This window comes from Akebia trifoliata, chromosome 11 (genome assembly GCF_017979445.1).
Source record: "Akebia trifoliata isolate Shusen 1 chromosome 11, ASM1797944v1, whole genome shotgun sequence".
Lineage (NCBI taxonomy): Eukaryota > Viridiplantae > Streptophyta > Magnoliopsida > Ranunculales > Lardizabalaceae > Akebia > Akebia trifoliata.
In genome coordinates, this window is record NC_141385.1 from 4,941,414 (window position 1) to 4,959,054 (window position 17,641).

Consider the following 17,641-nt stretch of genomic DNA (forward strand, 5'->3'; position numbering starts at 1 on the left):
TTAATAATTTTTCTTACCATAGCAAGAGGGCGCCTAGTAGACAAGGACGAGAGTCAAAGCTTGGAGGCCATGGGAGAGGAGAAACACTATGTGAAAACTGGAAAATTCAACAGGCCAAATCCCATGAATTTTAGAAATCAAATTTCAACGGCTTAGGCCCATTGAAAGTTTTTATGCTCCCCAAATTCAACGGCTTAGAGCCAACGAATTTCTCTCATCCTCCATTAATTTGATAATTTTGACCTATTGGAAAAATAATAATTCCACAGCCTTGGACCATCAAATAAGAGATTTTTTTCTCGCTATGAAAGTCTCCTCTGGTGCCTTCCTCAAAATAATTAGGTGGTGGAAAAACTTCCATTATACCAAGAGGACAACACATAGTACAACAACAATTGATTCTAACGAATGGTAGAGCAAGTTCGATAGCTATGTCAAATATTTGAGTGTTTCTTAATAGTCACGAGAAGACTATGTTATAAATGAGCAATCTAAAATCCTATTTATTTCACATAATAAGGTTTTACATAATCTATAATCTCTAAATGATCAAATCTCGTAAATGAGAGTATATTATCATTTGTCCCTTACAAGTATCACACCACTATATATATTAAGATGAATGAATGGTAAAACCAAGAAACCAAAAACAAAAACAAAAACAAAAAAGTAGTGTGTTCAAAATAATTTTAATAAGACATTAATTAGCATGGAGTATTTAGTATTAGATTGTTCATAATTAAGTTTGTTTGTGAATTAAATGCTAGAGGGACTTCAGTGGGACACACGGGGACATTTTGACATGGTGGTACACGTATACTCATAGATGTGTTTCTCTGAGATATGAGTAAAACACATCTACGAACATGCGCACGCCACCACATCAAAGTGTTCCCCTCTAAAGTCACTCTACCACGACTCAAAATAATTACATTTCCACCACTTTTTCCTCTTTTTTTAAGAGGAATGTGTGTGTGTGGGTTGGTGTTGGTGGGGGGTTAGGTTGACTCTTAGAACCAGATTATTTGAATGGGTGGTCAATTTTTAACATACTGGCAGTTCAAGTGCCGAATCAAGTGAACCTTTTGACTTTGAATCGATCTAAAATAAGGTAATTTAAGGTAAGGTTCCTTTATCTCAATGTATAAATCTAACTAAATGATGACCTAGTTGGAAGTAAGATTGAGAAATAAATCAAATTAGACCAGAAATTCAAACCCATTTTGAATATTTGATAACTTGGATATGGATCAAAGATTTGAATTCCACTAACGACCTACTCCGATTAGGATCCGATCTGATAATTTATAATATTGCCTTTGGATCCATCATTGCCTGATTCGTTCGGGATCCAATTCAATAATATGTGATCAAATTCATTAATTATATTATATCTTTTGATAGTTTAATAAAAGTTAGGACCAATGAGTTAACACCTTTGGGCTTTCGTTTAATAACATGGCCTATTTTTCGTTTAATCCCTCTTCCTCGAACAAAGCTTACTGAACATGGCTTTTAACCCAGTAGTTCGTGGCACTAGATATTAGCAACCAATGGGAGTCAAACTTGAGACCACTGGGGGAGCAGACCCCTTGACCTCGAAGTGCTATCACTCAGCTACCCATCAGATGGTTGGCCTATCCTTCATTCTTTTTCTTTGTATTTTCGTCATTAATGATTATCTTCATTTTCACCCTTATTGTTAAGGGTTAGTATGCCTTTAACATTATAAGAAAAAGAAGACTCAATAAACAAAGAATTTAAAGAGGCGATAAAATATTATGTGAAAACTGAAAATTTTTAGTAACATACATTACACATTCTACATTCAAGTAAATGCCATTATTACATCGCAGATTGAGTAGTAATACTGGAGATCTGGATTCAAATCTCATCGGCACCAAGTTATTGAACTCATTAAAAACAACTTTACCAATAATAATAATAATAATAAATGTACGTCACTATTACATTTATCTTCAAAATGACAATACATAATGAAAAGTTGGGTGTAGAGAGAATTTTTTAAGTTTGAGGGAAGAATATATAAATGGTAAAATGTTCGAATCATATGAAATAAAGAATCTATATCGAATACTGACCAATACCAAATTTTTGGATTAGTTAATTCCAACATTAAGGGAATGGTAATACTTTTTTTAAATGAAAGTTTTCTCAAAAGTATTTCTTTCTTATTAAAATGTAAATATTGTACCTAACCCTAAGTATTCTATACTTTAAGTTGAAGTAAAGTTAATTTTATAAATTAAAATTATAAAGACCTAGAATCTAACACCTATTATTTGGTTGTGCTATTTAGCCAAAGAATCTTTCCTAGACTGTTTAATCTGCATTTTTATATTAGATTGATTTTAGGCATACCCCTTTATATTTTGGAAAATATTTGAAATACCCCTTGACCTCTATCTTTCTTGAGAGACTAAAAGAAACTGCTTTATATACCTTTATCTTAAAAGCGTGCCACGTAGACACCTAACTTATTTTATAGGAAAGGCACACAGTATTGGATACTGAATCTTGAAGTTATTAGAATTTTTTTCGAAAGAGAGTTTCCATTAACACAGTCTTTCACTTATAATACACAAAATCTATATAATATGACTTCTTAATTTCAAAATTATAAGGGTATCGGAGCTCGACTCTAACTTCAAACATTTATAAGGGTATTTAACAGGGCTGGCTTAATATAAGTTGAGGCCTAAGGCGAAAAGTGGAGGAGAAATTTTCAATCTCGATAATGTTTAATTCTTGTGAGCTTTTTTATTATAATTATTTATTTATTTATCTTTGAGAGGTTTTCTCGAATTCAATGGTAACTATTTTTTTGGGTCTCCTCACAAAGAGTAGCTGAACTTACCTTGTGTCATCAAAAACATGATCCCATGCCCCCAAGTATGCAAAGGACAAAATTCTATGAACTTTAAAAAACAAATAAATCAAAAGAAAAAGAAAAAATAAAAATTATTTTTCATCGTTAAATTTTGGAATTTGGTGGGATTCACTAGCAATCCATTTTCAAAACCTAAAATCAAGACTTAAAAAAATTATTTCTTTTACCTAAGGGCGTGTTTAATTGCAGAAAAAATATTATCTGGCAAGTCATTTGTGAGGCAAATCTTTTTGTACTTTTTGAGAACAACATGAAAATTTTGGTGAAAATTATATTTTTGTTGTTAGAATTTTATATATATATTAATTTAACTTTTATGATAATTATATAAAAATTTACAATAAAATCATTCTTTTATGCAAATTATGAATTATTACACCCCAATTTCTTAAATTATTTATCACACCCCAATTAAACATTAGAACACGCATTCAAACAATTTTAGTAGTTGTTTACAAATTAATTATGATTAGGCTCATAAAAATCATAAATAAATAAAAATAGATAATAATCTAGCAAAAAAATAAGACAGCTTCTATTGGCACCCCAACTTTTATTTAAGATTTTCATTTTTTTTATATCTAGGGTGTAATCAATAAAAGTTGGGGTATCAATAACAATTCTCTATTTTTATTTACAAAACAATTAATTTTATGACTAAGCTAAAAAATTTACAAAAATAATTAATTTTTACAAATTTAAATATTTATTTTACAGCTTGTGACATTCAATAAACATGATCGATGTAATGGAGTTGTAGAGGACAAAATTATATGAAGTTTTCAAAAAAAAAAAAAATTAAATAATTATTTTTCACCATTGAAATTTATTTTTAAATTTGTGTGTTCGGTAATCATCCATTTGCAATACCTTGGATCCAGCTCGAAAAATAATTTTTCTTTTTTTAATATGAATATTTTAGTGAAATCTATAAGGTTGTGTTGTTGAATTGTTAATGTGATAATCAATATGGACCCAACAACCTTTTTTAAGATTTCAAATCTAAAAAAAATAAGTATGTGGGCAACGGACAAGAGAGAGAAATTCTCACTATTACTGATGCCATTGCCTAGCATGTCAAACATTTGTAGGGTTATGAGCCAACACGTCATAGGGTGTCTAAGGCGTTCGCTAAAAATGGTGTCCATTTAGCATTTCTCTTAGAATTTTTGTCTCTTGAAACGTTTAAGAGAGTTTAGTCATAATTAGAAATTTTTTTTTTTTTCTTTTAAAACATAGAGAGTTTTTTCCTAAACGAATCTCATTTCCACGTGAGAAGTGGTCAAGAGTTTTAATTTTGGGGCCGGTTGCCTTACTCGTCTTATGGTTGAACTGACTCTAATTTAAGTATAAAAAAAAAAAAAAAAAAACAAGAGTCGTGATAATATGACTCGGCAAGGGACATACTCAATTGACTCCTAATATTATAAGTTTGGGAACCGTACATCAGGTACAACATTACACTTTCCCATAACAAATTGTATCCCAAGGAAAGAGTTTAATGATCTACGGTTCTCAAATATGTCCACGTCAGAGAGTAGCTTGAGTAATGTACCTGTCAAGTCATATTATCAGGACTAAAAAAAAACAATGCAAGGTTTCTCCTGTTTAAATACATGTGTAATATAATAAAGCAATCACCTTTCGTCGATCCCTGAAATCTTAGAGAGAAACCAATGGTAGAAATGGCGGCATCTCTCCATCTCTTCCACACCTACAAACCTCAAACCAACCCTAATTTAGCTTCAAACATAACCTGCACTGCAACCCTTAAATCAAATTCCTATAAATTTACCAAACTTAGGTTAAATTCTATCCCCATACGATGCACCAACGTCATTAATCATGTCCACAACTCCTCCTCCGAACCATCTGATTCTCTACAAACTATACATCATGATCATCAACCACTAAAGATTGGCATCGTAGGGTTCGGAAACTTCGGTCAGTTCATCGCTAAGGCACTTAAACGACAAGGGCACACCGTACTCGCTGCGTCTCGTTCCAACTACTCGGCCTACTGTAAAGAAAATGGTATTGAGTTTTACAGGTAATATAATAATACATGATTCGGTGTTAATCGGGTGCATGGATTTAATGTGGGGTCGAGTAATCTTAACCGTTGGTTTGTTGATGATAGGAACATTGATGAGTTGTGTGAAGAACAGCCAGATGTGTTGTTGGTTTGTAGTTCGATCTTGTCCACTGAAACTGTTCTTCGAAGTATTCCAATGAAGAAACTAAAGCCAGATACGATCTTTGTTGATGTATTATCGGTCAAACAATTTCCAAGGAATCTGTTTTTTGAGGTAATTAAGGATATCGAACGGTTTAAATTTGATGGAGAGATTTCTTTTCATTGTGCCGTTAACTCATCGAATCTTGATGTTTTCAGATTCTTCCAGCTGAGTTTGGGATCATTTGTACTCATCCGATGTTTGGACCAGAGAGTGGGAAGAATGGATGGACAGGATTGCCGTTTGTGTATGATAAGGTTCGCATCTCTGCTGCACAGGATCTAAAATGCGCCCAATTCTTAAGCATCTTTAAGAAAGAAGTTAGTATCTCTAACTCTATAAATTAGTCTGTCTTTCACTGTAATTATAGAGATTTATTATGAAAATATAAAATAATGAAGAGAAAAATTGGTGTAAGCATTTGTATCCTTTCTTGGGGGTAAAAGAGTCGTTTCATGTTGTCAAATGCTACATTTTGAACATGTTTACAAATTAAGATAAGTTCTCCTTTATTAAATAAATTTTTTATTTACTTAAAGATATATAAAGTTGTTTTTTTTATCTAACACAAAAATTAATTAAAATTTTAAGAAATATACTGTTTTAGATGGAAATTATCAAACTACCCCTACGACTCTCTTAAAAATTGTCATAAGTGGTATTTTTATAATAGGAAATTTTATTGACACTCCAAAAAAACACTAAGGGCCCTCGTACTTTTAGGGTCACTTCAAAAAAATTTAAAAGAATAATGATTTTTCGACATCCCCCTCTGACATACGCTGCCTGATATGGCATGTACTAGAATCATAGATTTTTTTCTTGGGATACACAATTGCATATATATTTATGGGGATGTACAGTTATGTATCCCGAGAAAAAAATCTATGATTCTAACCCATGCCATGTTAGGGAGCGTATGTTAGAGGAGGCATAACAAAATCATTGACTCTTTAAAAATTATTTTGGACACTCCATGTTAAAATCAAAATTTTTATTGGGCGTGTCAACGTAACTTCCCTTAATTTAAATTATAATATTAGTCATTTATTCAAATTAAACCAAAGGGTAATAAAAGTAAATTATCATATTTTTATAGTATAAATTCTATATATTTTCATCCAAAAACCTATTTTACAAAAATGGATAAATTGATAATTGTGTAAATATTTGTAATTTTTATTAAAAATATCTAACTCTCACTTCTATGTCCGATTGAATTAAAGAAATTAAAATAAAATGGGGACTTTCAGGGTTGTCGTATGGTTGAAATGTCGTGCGAAGAACATGATCGTCATGCAGCGGGAAGCCAGTTCATCACTCACACCATTGGAAGGTAAAATCCCAATAACTCCAAAAAAAAATCTCAACCATTCGATCAATTATGAAATTATGATTTAACTTTATGATTTATTGTGAAGGATTTTATCCCATTTAGATTTGGAGTCCACTCCCATTAACACTAAGGGTTACGAGACACTCTTACAGCTGGTAATTAAAGTTCCAAAATTGCCCTTCAAGGTCATGTGAATTAATTATTATTTTAATCAATTTTTAATTATATTAATGTTATTTTTTTAATGATATTGTGCTGCAGACTGAAAATACCGTTAGTGACAGCTTTGATCTCTATTATGGTCTCTTCATGTACAACGTGAATGCCACAGAACAGGCAAGTTTTTAAATTCATTTTTTAATGCGAGATTTATATAGGAAATTATTGAATGATTCCCGATGTACTATTATTAAAATACTATCAGTATTTAATATTCTTTCAGACATTGGATCTTGATCGTGTGTGGGACCAGTTATCGGTTGGTAGCGATCCCACATAAGGATTAAATAAGTGCAAGTTGAAACATGATTTCCCACAAAGGCCGGGTCCTTATTAGCAATCTCCGTTTAATTCGCCAAAAATTCATAAAGTTTTTTATGTTTTTAAATAATATTATATTCTCCGGATTAATAAATTCTCCGAATAATTCAAGTATTTTAAGTTAAAAAAATAATAAAATGCAATTTTTATGACTTTTACATCTTTTACAAATTTTTATAAAACTCCATAAAAAAAAATGCTACTTTCAAAAAAAATAAGAGTTTTGCTGGAGTGACATAGGATTTATTGTGATTCTCGCAATTTTGACGTGGAGATGCATATATAACCATAGATGATTTTTACTCGTATCACGAAAAAATACATCTATAGTTATGTGCACATCTCACGTCAGACTTGTGAGAATCGTAGTAAATACCATGTGTCATTCCAGCATTTTTCAAAAAATAATGATTTGTCATTCTACATTTATTTAAGATACCATCTTAATTTTTCAAACTAATGATTTGTCCTTTGACTTTGATCTTTTTTTAATAAATCAATACATCAATAACTTCAATGCCCTCATTATCACCATTATATCATGACCAGTTCATCCAATTTTGGACATCACACCCATTGTAAAAATTTTCTTGGGAACACATGTGAGATAAAAGTAAGAGTATTTTAGTCATTTTATCATAAGCATCCAAGGGTCCTGATTTTTTTCTTTATTACAGATTGAGAATCTCGATAGGGCGTTTGAGACAGTGAAGCAGAAGTTGTTTGGGAGACTACATGATATACTAAGGAAACAGATTGTAGAAAGGGTCCCACTTCAAGGTGTCCCACCAAAGACAATGGAATCCAACCCCACATCTTACTTCTTGCCTAACAGTGAGAAGATGAACGATCTATCTTCCTTTGCCATGCCTCATCATAGAGAAACATTGATGGGGGGTCCGCTTCACACCCAAAAGAATATCTAGATAGTTTGATCCCACACTAGAGAAAGAGATCAAGATAAGCCTATAGAACTTTCTCAGTCGTTTGATTTCTCTTAGAGCATCGTCTTTGATATCATGCTGTTGTAGCTATGTATATCTTCTGTTAATAAAATGTGGTTGTTGGCTTAAATGACTAGTGAAGTATTTGAGGACACCCATGCATCAGTGTTGGTCATTGGTGGTGATTCTGATTCTGATTCTGATCTTTGTGGGCTCCACATAAGACTTTATTGATATAAATTACAATTATTATTTTTTTTTTTTTATAGTGGATCTGGACTTTTTTTTCCGTAAGTAGGTAGTCAACATTATCATGCCGACCATTCAATTGTTGGACTTTTTTTATTTGGGTTTTTAGAATCAAATTATGAAAATTGATTTTCAGAATCTTTGATCTCGTACGGATGCACTATTTTCATATAACTTATTTTACATATTTCTAATTTAGTTGGTGGAGAATCACTTTTATAATCAGAAGCAAATGGCCCCTGTGTATCCCAAGGGTACAGCTGTGTATCCAAAGTGATAGAACAGACGATTCTTTGCGAATGCCAGGTCGTGAGTTTTTGAGTCACGTTGTCTAAGTTGAGCTCGAAAATCATTAATCTATTCGAGCGGTTCTTTGCGCATGACACGTGAGCTCATATATTTTTAAAAGTAGCAAAAACTAGTAATCTTTGACGTATGACTCTTACCAACAATGTACTGTTTAATGTTTTATAGCATTTATTGTCTTGGATTTTGCCCTCATCCACTGTGATCGTAAAAGAAACTCTTTTTCAGATTAATTTCTCTTCTTTTATTTATTATTTATTATTTATTGCTAGACGAGCGAGATCAGTGGCTAGTTATTAGGATTTATAGATATTAAAAGCCTTTTTATAGTTGATCTTGACTTGAGTTTCAGATAACGTAGTTTATAGTTATTATAATTGTTGAACATAGCCTAATTTTAATTTTCAAATATTTAGAGAATGTAGTCGACTATCGAAAGATCTGATAATATATTTTTCAAGTGTAGAGAAAAAGTTTGACAAAAATAATAAATAAATATGTCCTAAAAACCTTTTTTTTTTTTTTTTTTTTTAATTTCCTAGTAACTTTTATCCAATAAAAAATATACCTCAGTCTCATTTTGGGACCATATTCAATTATTACTGGATCGTTTCGAGGTAAAGTATTGTGCGGTGGCACCTAGGAACACGGTTATAATTACTATCAAGGAAAACAAACAGAAGAAAAGGTGAAAGCAGGAACCAAATGGCAGTAGTAAGTAACTAATCTAAACTTGACCGAGGGACCGATCATCTAAATTCTGTCAATGGCAGTAAAACAGCAGGGAGAGAGAGCTTGAGGAAAGCAAACCCACATCCATACTTCGACCCTATTATGATAACAACAATAATAACACCACTAAGGAAGAAAAAGGAAAGGATATTAGAAATCCTGAATATATCAAAACACCAGATTTAAGCAGGCATCATCATCTTTCTTCCAGTTTATGAGTAGTAGAGCAGAGGATCCAAGGTCGGCCTGATTCACTGCAACAAAGGTTGGACAGGAAAATAATTAAGAGTCCAATCAAGTTAAGAGTTGAATGGAGAAATGCAGGACTCACCTCTGCATCTTCGCCTCCACCAGCTCTGGCAGAACTGCCAATCTTCTGGGCGTCTTCTGTTTGGGATAATAAGCATTAGATAAATAAAAGTAGAGCACACAATTGGAAAGGAGACAACATAATAATCAACAAGCATAAGCATTCAGAGCAAATGAACCAGATTGCAAGGCAAATCACAGAAGTGGACAAGTGAAAGAAACAACTCAAAGAAGAAACTAAAGGGCGTGGGATGGGATGTACAACATATGGCCAAGTTGGCACCACCTTCCCAAGAGACAGCTTGGATGGTATATGTGATCCAAACTGGTTGAGTCTGTATAAGGAGCAGACATGGTATTCCATTGGAGCCAAACTTCCAAGCCTCCCATATCAGATTAAATGCCAGCAAAGAGATACCATTAATTCTATCAAGAAATTGGGCCACAGTACTGATCCCCCCAAATCGTCCAACTTTCTCCTGAATGTAAGATCCAAAGAGATGATATCCCACACACAAACAATGCATAGAATAATAATCACCCCTTTGTGATTAGATATATAGCATAAATTGATGGAAGTTGTATCACCAAATCAAGGGTCCTCCCAAAATTCTTATAATGGATCCTTCCTCTTGAATGAAAAGAATAACGCAATAAAATAAATCCCTAAGTAGAGATCCCTTTCAAAACTCCACAATGGTAAGATGTCATTACCGATATGGGAAGAAACTCAAAAATACCATAATCAAATTTAGAATAAATAACTCCTCTCCACAAGCTGTTAATTACCTACCTGTATCTTTTCTTTTTTTCTTCAAAGAAAATTTCATTCAACAAAAAGCTGAGGTCAATATAACCAACCAAAAAGTACAACAAAAGAAGTCCCTCAAAACCTAGACTGAAATCCCCAAAACAAATTACTCCTCACAATGAATATTGCACACCCGATCCTACCTAGCTAAGAAATCCTCAAAAAGCACTCCTCTAAATTCTCCACCAACCACTACCCACAGTAATTTGATCCCCTGGTATTACTAGAGTGTTCTTAGATGGAATGATCCATGCGTACTTGCATACGTCACCCAGAACATCTACTAGATTTCTTGAAGATTCTTAAAGAAATATGCACCACTTTAATATCAATACCCTGACATCAGCAGCGATTGGCAAATAGCCATCTATCACTTAGATAACGAGGTTAGTTACACTTCAACGACCAACTTTTTGGTGTCAGCTGTTAATTCATCTGCAGACTATGCAGCTGCCATTTTACCTATCCACTTGGATTGATGATTATATATACTTCCCCACCACCTTCTTAGGTTGTACCTAGCAATGACTGTTACAATCAGAACCTTTGCATGAGACTTCCATTTCAATAACTCCCTAGAAAGGATGTTAGTTGGATCTTCCTTGAGATTTGTAATGCAAATCCACTTTAGCCATGAAATCTGGGGCAGAAATACTTAAGGTATGAGTAGTTTCACCCTTGTTTTAAAATATCGGTTTGTCTCGTAATGTTTCGTATGAAACATTTCAGTTTTTTGAAAACCTGAGACGAACGTGCTTCCACCGAAAATATACAAAATTTCAGTCTTTTTTCTGGGAAATCAGAGAAGAAAGAGGAAAAGTGGGGAGAAGAAGGGAGAGAGAGAGAGAGACCTGGGCGAGGTTGCCGGAGCACTGGATTTGAATCATCTGAGCTGAAGTATCCTCCTCAGTTCCTCCTCCCCCTCTTCTTTTTCTTCAGGGTATTTTCCCTCTTTTGTTAAAAGAAAGACGATGGTGCAGGAAGCTTGTTTTAATGCAAACATGCCCTTGACTTTAGTTTTTTGGGGAAGATTAAGATTATTTAATTAAAAAATTCTCACATTTCTGTAAATATTTGAAAAACCCTGTGCTTGAAACTGATGATATGCCCCTCGACCAGTCTTCTATGAAATTGAATTGAAACAAGATTTTAAACCATGGTTTCACCTGGAGAAAGCCGATTCATGTCTCCAACATCTAAAACCTCAAATCTCACCAAATAGTGAGTAAGCTACTCCATGTTGCATCTAGCAGCCAATCGATCCTACCCTTGAAAAGGACTCATAGTTGAAAACTATGATGAATTGTGGGATCAAGACTAGATGCCTAGAACTCTCAATCTTATCATCAGCTTATTAGGGAGAAGGTCTAATACCCCTCTTTTAGCCCCTGTTGTTTCAATCAGTTTACATCAAACTGAGCTAATGGCATGGAACATGCCTTTTTCCCAAGATGGAAGGGAACATCTGTGATAGGTGCCCATAGCCTCCGCAATAATGAAACATGTTAAATGTTGGAACTGGGCCGCCACCTATGCATGGCAATTTCCATAATTCATGGGGCCAAGAGAGCGTACTTCCAGGAGTACTTATCTGGCTAAATATCTCTTCTATTTTTTCTTTTTTTTTGGAAATTAAGAGGGGGTTAGGCGGACCCCCAACCAGAAAAGGCCCTGAAGGTTACAACCTCATAAAGGAATGCCCCATCACATCCTTTCTTACAATTTCTTTTAGCTCAAAAGGAAAATCAGTAGGAGAACTAGATGAGTGGGAATGGAAACAATGTGAAAAAGCTCCTTAATAAAGAGAACTAGAACGATGAGTTCCCCCTCTCAATAGCTCCAAAACCTCAAAAACCTTATCTCCTTATCAGCAAGCAATGATAATGAAAGAGAAGGATGATGGCTCCCTATTTGTCACCATTACTATTGCTTGAACCTCAAGGACCCTTTGAGCCCATCATAGGATTGCTTACATTTATATTACTTTCATCCATTAGGTTCTTCGAACAATCGCGAAGATAGTATATGAAATACAACTTAGGGCATAGAGAGGGGATAAAAATTATTCTAGGAAATACATTTAAGTGACCATCCTCATTACCTTTCCATAAGGCTTTAAGATGATGTTGCCCATAGATTTAGAATTAGATAGTAAATTGGAGATGTGCCTCTAGAGTGTATATGACTGAAGAATTGCAACCAAATTAAAAGAAATTTTGTAACACAATAGAATGTCCAATTATTTTTTATGGAGCTAAATGTTCAACAATCAAGAAACAGAAAAGCCTACTGAGATGGAAAGGTGGAAGAATTGAGAAAGATAAAATTAGAAATTGAACCTATGTGAAAATGAAGGATTAGCCGCAATATGTTATGAAGCAAGAAAAATCGATTGAGATTGTTAGGCTATGTGCAATGAAGCAGTGTTATATAATGCAAAGACGTGATGCAAGGCCTTTGAGAACTTAAGAAATGTGACCGTGGTTTCAAAACTCTTCTGAGACCGAGATGACTCACTGAGTCATCTTGGTATCATTCAACAACAAGATGGATTCACATTGTGAATCGTCTGCCACGTTGTCTCTTTTGACAATTGAGATGGCTTGAATGATATTACGGAAAGGGCATGCAACGACAGTGCAATAGATGGGCATTGATGAGAGAGAGAGAGAGAGAGATTAACGGAAACAATTGACCAACTTACATAGGCATGTAGCTTTTCCACCTGTTCTATCCAAAAGTCATGGCCATGCCTATTATAATACCATGCTAAGGTTGTTAAAAGCGCTTGGCGGGGCCTAAGCGATGGACCCCCCTTAGGGCCTAGGCAGGGCTTAAGCGACAAAAAAAATCTTAATGTTTCAATTTTTTATATAGAGAGTTCATGCAAAAAAGAGCTAGAAGATAATTTAAATGCCTACTAAATTACTAACCACTAAGCAAATTTCTAAGTCAATATGTAAAAAGAAAATGAAGACAATGTAACCGCCAATATTTTAGTAATCTGATGCTCCTCACAAATCTTTGTTTTTATAATAAGAAAAGGTTGAATAGGTGTTTGTTGACACCAAAATTAGATAGACTAGAAATGCCCGCACCTTTACATCTAACTCTATATCATCCTTGTCAAAATGAATAAAATACAATCCCACGACCCTATAACCACGTTAGTTGGCTTTTAGTTTCCTAAAATAATATCCTTCATTATGTTATCTTCAAAATAGACTTAGTTAATATTTTAAATTACAAAAAAATCTTTACAATATATTATATTAAATATAAAATATGAAAATATAGTATTATCTACATAGTTAATATTTTAAATTACAAAAAGATCTTTACAATATATTATATTAAATATAAAATATGAAAATATAATATTATCTACATAAAATGTATAAAAAAAAAATGATGTAATTCTAGCATGCATAAATCCCAAATTTTGCAATACATGTGTGTTTTGCACATGCCACCTATTAGTTTCTTTTTTTTTAATCTTAGACACCTCACAAGTTTAACTAAATATTTGAGACACCATTATGTTCTAAAATTGATTAAATACCCCTTAAAACACAATTTATACAAAATTATTTCATAAACATATCAGTTTAACCCCAGTTTTGGAACCCCGCTTAAAGCGCGAAAACCTAGGCACTTAGATTGTCTAGGCAGGCAAAGCAGGGCCTAGATGCAGCTTTAGAAAACAGAGATACCACGATCAAATTCAACTTGAACCTACTAGATACTACCTCCTCCATGCTCAGCATGTGAACATTTGTGACTTGAATTGGTTTTAAGGACACTAGCTGGTAAGCCCTGGCTCACTTTAATATAATAATTAGAGGGCTTTAATCCATGGATTAGGGAACCCAGACACCATTTGCTCAATGGTCTAGAATTCTAATACTAACTGCACCACAAAGGTTGGACTATATTGATCATCAAGAGAGATTCCACTGAAATATAGGCATAAACCAAAACCGTGCAACAAATAATCACCCTCATCATTAGCCTGAATCCTGAAGTGAATTCCCAGCAAAATAACTAAGGAACAGAAAACTTTCTTGTCAAACTATATATATACACAAATCCAACTACAAACATGACTGTATACAGCACTTTATTAATAGAAAATTGGGAAGTATAAAATTTCAAATAGGGATCAATGGTAAGCTTCACATGCCACTAAAAGAAAAAAAAATGCACAATTTAAAGAAATTTTGTTTGTGTGAACAGATTGAACACAGAAATTAAGCTCGATAGACAAAAAAAAAATACATATGCTGAACCCAAATAGCAGTAAGAATAGTTTAACCAATCAGATAGACCACAATGGTTAAAGACAGAGATCAGCTTAACATAAACTATGCATTACCTCCATCCTCTGGGATGTCAGAAGTCCACAAGGTGAGGTTGTCCCTAAGAAGTTGCATGATTAAAGTGCTATCCTTGTAAGATTCTTCGTTTAGGTTATCCAGCTCAGAAATAGCTTCATCAAAAGCTTGCTTTGCAAGGTGGCAGGCCCTGAGATATGGGATTCGCAAAACATGCATCGAGTTAATCAGATTTTGGGTTCAAAGTACATAAATCACATTACTCAGAACGAACGATAGTTCCATGCATACCTTTCGGGTGAGTTCATAATCTCATAATAAAAGACAGAGTAATTCAGTGCCAAACCCAATCGGATTGGATGTGTAGGAGGTAAATCAGACGCTGCTGTACTGGAGGCCATCTGCAGACAGTTACCACGAACAGATAAGCAAAAAAGGAGCACATGGTAAGCAATCTTGTCTTATGTTTTCATTGTTTAACAGGTCAAATCACATGCAATGTTCCATCTAACATGAGAGATGCACACAAGTTAACATTTTGTGGCTCCAAGAAGACAATCACCAACAATGGTTTCCAATTGAATGAATAATTGATCCAGATCCTAAAATTTATAATTGCTTTCGAATAGGCATGAGTGATAAAATGACATAAAGCAGCTCTATATGACCCCATACCTAAAGTTAACATAATATAACCCAAATTGAGACTGAATACCCACAAATTGATTAAGAGGATAGTGCCCACAAAAATGTGATGTACAAAAACGAATTGATCCAATCACAACATGAAATCACATTCACAGTGAGAAAGTTGGGGTTCAAGAATAATTCGGTATCAGAGTTTTGGAAAAATTCGGCAAAAATCAATAGAGTTGGGAAAAAATTGAATAAATTTAAAAATAAAAATACTTTTTTAAGTATAAAAAATGTATTAAAAAAATGTATTGCATATATTAAATAATAATAAAACACTTAAAAATACTAAAAATAAGAATAATATGAATTGTTTTAATAAATCACGATTAATAGTGATTTTTTGAAGAAAAAAAAAATACTTTGTCAAAAACTTTGCAATTTGGTTAAAATTTGTGATTTAATCGACTACTATTAAAATAGCAATCTTTTCAACAACAACAACAAAATCACAGATTTTTGTCACCTTGATCCCATTAACCATTTGTGACTCATTCCAAGTTCCAATACAAACTTCAACTGAATAACCAAACTATTTCAGAACTAAACACATGAATCTCTAGACTTCTCGAGATATTCAAATCCAAATTACGATTTCAAGCCCAAATAAATGCAGATCAAGCAATTAAAAATGTTAGGTTAGCTCCATCAGAAATAGTTCTAATTTAACATTCATAAAGAAAGCAAAATAAATAAAATACCTCAAACACATTCAGTGATTGATCGGCAGAAATAGTTCTAATTTAACATTTATAAAAATAAAAAATAAAAAGCAAAATTACCTCATACGCTTTCAGTGATTGATCAGCAGCCTCTTTCCTATCAATACCAGTCTTAAACTCCGCGAGATAACGATAATAGTCCCCTTTCCTGCAACCAAGCAAATTTCCAAATCCTAAAAAGCCCGAAAAAATCCACAAAATTGGAACAAAAACCATCCGACACACCAAGATCCCTCACATCTTATAGTAAAAAACAGAGGATTCTCCAGCAGTAGCTGAAGGGATCAAATGTTCATCGATCACAGTCATGATATCGTTACAGATGCTCGAAAGCTCTGATTCAACCTTCTGCCGATACTCCTTGATCCGTTTCGCGTTCTGATCGTTTCCCTTGGCCTCTTCCTTCTGTTCGATTGACGATAGGATCCTCCATGAAGCTCTTCGTGCTCCAATTACGTTCTTGTAACCTACAGACAGAAGATTTCGCTCTTCTACAGTTAATTCGACATCGAGATTCGCAACTTTCTTCATTGAATCCACCATTTCTGCCAAAAACAAAGAAACAAATAGAATTAAAACCTAATAATTCGTCAAATGATTCAAACCCTAACCCTAATCGAATTGACATTCGAGGTCCGCAGAAGAAAAGAAAAAGAAAACCCTAACCATCGTATCGCTCCGCCTGTTCTGCGAGTTTAGCGACATAAACAAAGCTCTCGCGTTCTTTAGAGGAAGCCATGGCCGATCTGCGATAGTAGGATTTCGAATTTGCTCGTATTCGTTTATTTGTGGGCTTGAAGAAGATACCCTCTCTCTCTCTCCTCTCTCTCTCTCTCTCATAGTCATGGGTCTGTCAATCAGGCGGATTGACCCGCTAACCCAGCCCATCCAATCTGAATAAAACAAGGGCTTGACCTTGACCTTAACCTAGAGACCGCACAATACGGCTCACGAATTTTGAGATACTCTAATGGCACACCAACATTAACTTAAAACACACCAATTCTTTTGAAAATAAACGGATTGTACGTAATTACATACAGATTGTTGTGACTCAGTCAAGTCAAACAGCGAGCAGAGCTTTCTGAGTGAAATGAGCCGCGCAAGCCTATTACGTTTTCCAACAGCAAGCTACTATGCACAACAACCTGACTGCTCTACACATTTTTCACTCATAACTTCACTTAAAGTTGATTTGAATTTTTTATTATAAAAATAATGATTTTTGACACCCTCCTCTGAACCATTAATCTTTTCTTGTGTATCCCGAAGCAAATAATCTACGGTTCTGTGATAAGCATATGTCAAAACGACTATAATAAAAAAAAAGCTAAATTAATTTGTAATCCTTACTCAAGGGGAACATGTAATGTAAATAATAATGTTATACTATACATGTATTGTAACTTCAAATTAACAAAGGACGCGGTAGATTCCCATCGATTCACAATGAAAATCTTCGATAACTTCCCAAAAAAAGTAAGCATTTTTTTAAGATTTTAATATGGATGGGGGGT

General features: G+C 33.8%; 2 protein-coding genes across 3 annotated transcripts; one reads left to right on the top strand and one right to left on the bottom strand.

Annotated features, from left to right (window-relative positions):
* The first annotated feature begins 4,566 nt into the window (after nt 1-4,566).
* LOC147390507 (arogenate dehydrogenase 2, chloroplastic-like) lies at nt 4,567-8,169 on the top strand. The gene is made up of 7 exons (XM_086459685.1): nt 4,567-4,961; nt 5,052-5,220; nt 5,307-5,468; nt 6,402-6,484; nt 6,570-6,639; nt 6,746-6,820; nt 7,702-8,169. Exons 1-7 carry the CDS (start codon nt 4,588-4,590, stop codon nt 7,948-7,950), a joined length of 1,182 nt encoding a protein of 393 aa, XP_086315811.1. The 5' UTR covers nt 4,567-4,587; the 3' UTR covers nt 7,951-8,169.
* A 1,060-nt stretch (nt 8,170-9,229) lies between these two features.
* Nucleotides 9,230-16,951, bottom strand: LOC147390508 (14-3-3-like protein D). 2 transcript variants are annotated; one of them, XM_086458229.1, is made up of 7 exons: nt 16,791-16,951; nt 16,363-16,669; nt 16,185-16,272; nt 15,001-15,110; nt 14,751-14,899; nt 9,587-9,639; nt 9,230-9,509 (listed from the first exon to the last, which is right to left on the bottom strand). In XM_086458229.1, exons 1-7 carry the CDS (start codon nt 16,861-16,863, stop codon nt 9,507-9,509), a joined length of 783 nt encoding a protein of 260 aa, XP_086314355.1. In that variant the 5' UTR covers nt 16,864-16,951; the 3' UTR covers nt 9,230-9,506. The 2 variants fall into 2 exon arrangements, with proteins under 2 accessions (XP_086314355.1, XP_086314354.1); XM_086458228.1 differs by having other exon boundaries at nt 9,587-9,642.
* Between the last annotated feature and the right edge of the window lie 690 nt (nt 16,952-17,641).

Coding starts and splice junctions, on each gene's coding strand:
- LOC147390508 (XM_086458228.1), bottom strand. CDS start 16,863: ATGGCTTCCTCTAAAGAACGCGAGAGCTTTGTTTATGTCGCTAAACTC. Junction 16,273..16,362: donor TCTGTTTTTTACTATAAGAT/GTGAGGGATCTT, acceptor GCTTGGTTGCAG/GAAAGGGGACTATTATCGTT. Junction 9,643..14,750: donor TGACATCCCAGAGGATGGAG/GTAATGCATAGT, acceptor TATCCCAAACAG/AAGACGCCCAGAAGATTGGC.
- LOC147390507 (XM_086459685.1), top strand. CDS start 4,588: ATGGTAGAAATGGCGGCATCTCTCCATCTCTTCCACACCTACAAACCT. Junction 4,962..5,051: donor AATGGTATTGAGTTTTACAG/GTAATATAATAA, acceptor TGTTGATGATAG/GAACATTGATGAGTTGTGTG. Junction 5,469..6,401: donor TAAGCATCTTTAAGAAAGAA/GTTAGTATCTCT, acceptor GGGGACTTTCAG/GGTTGTCGTATGGTTGAAAT.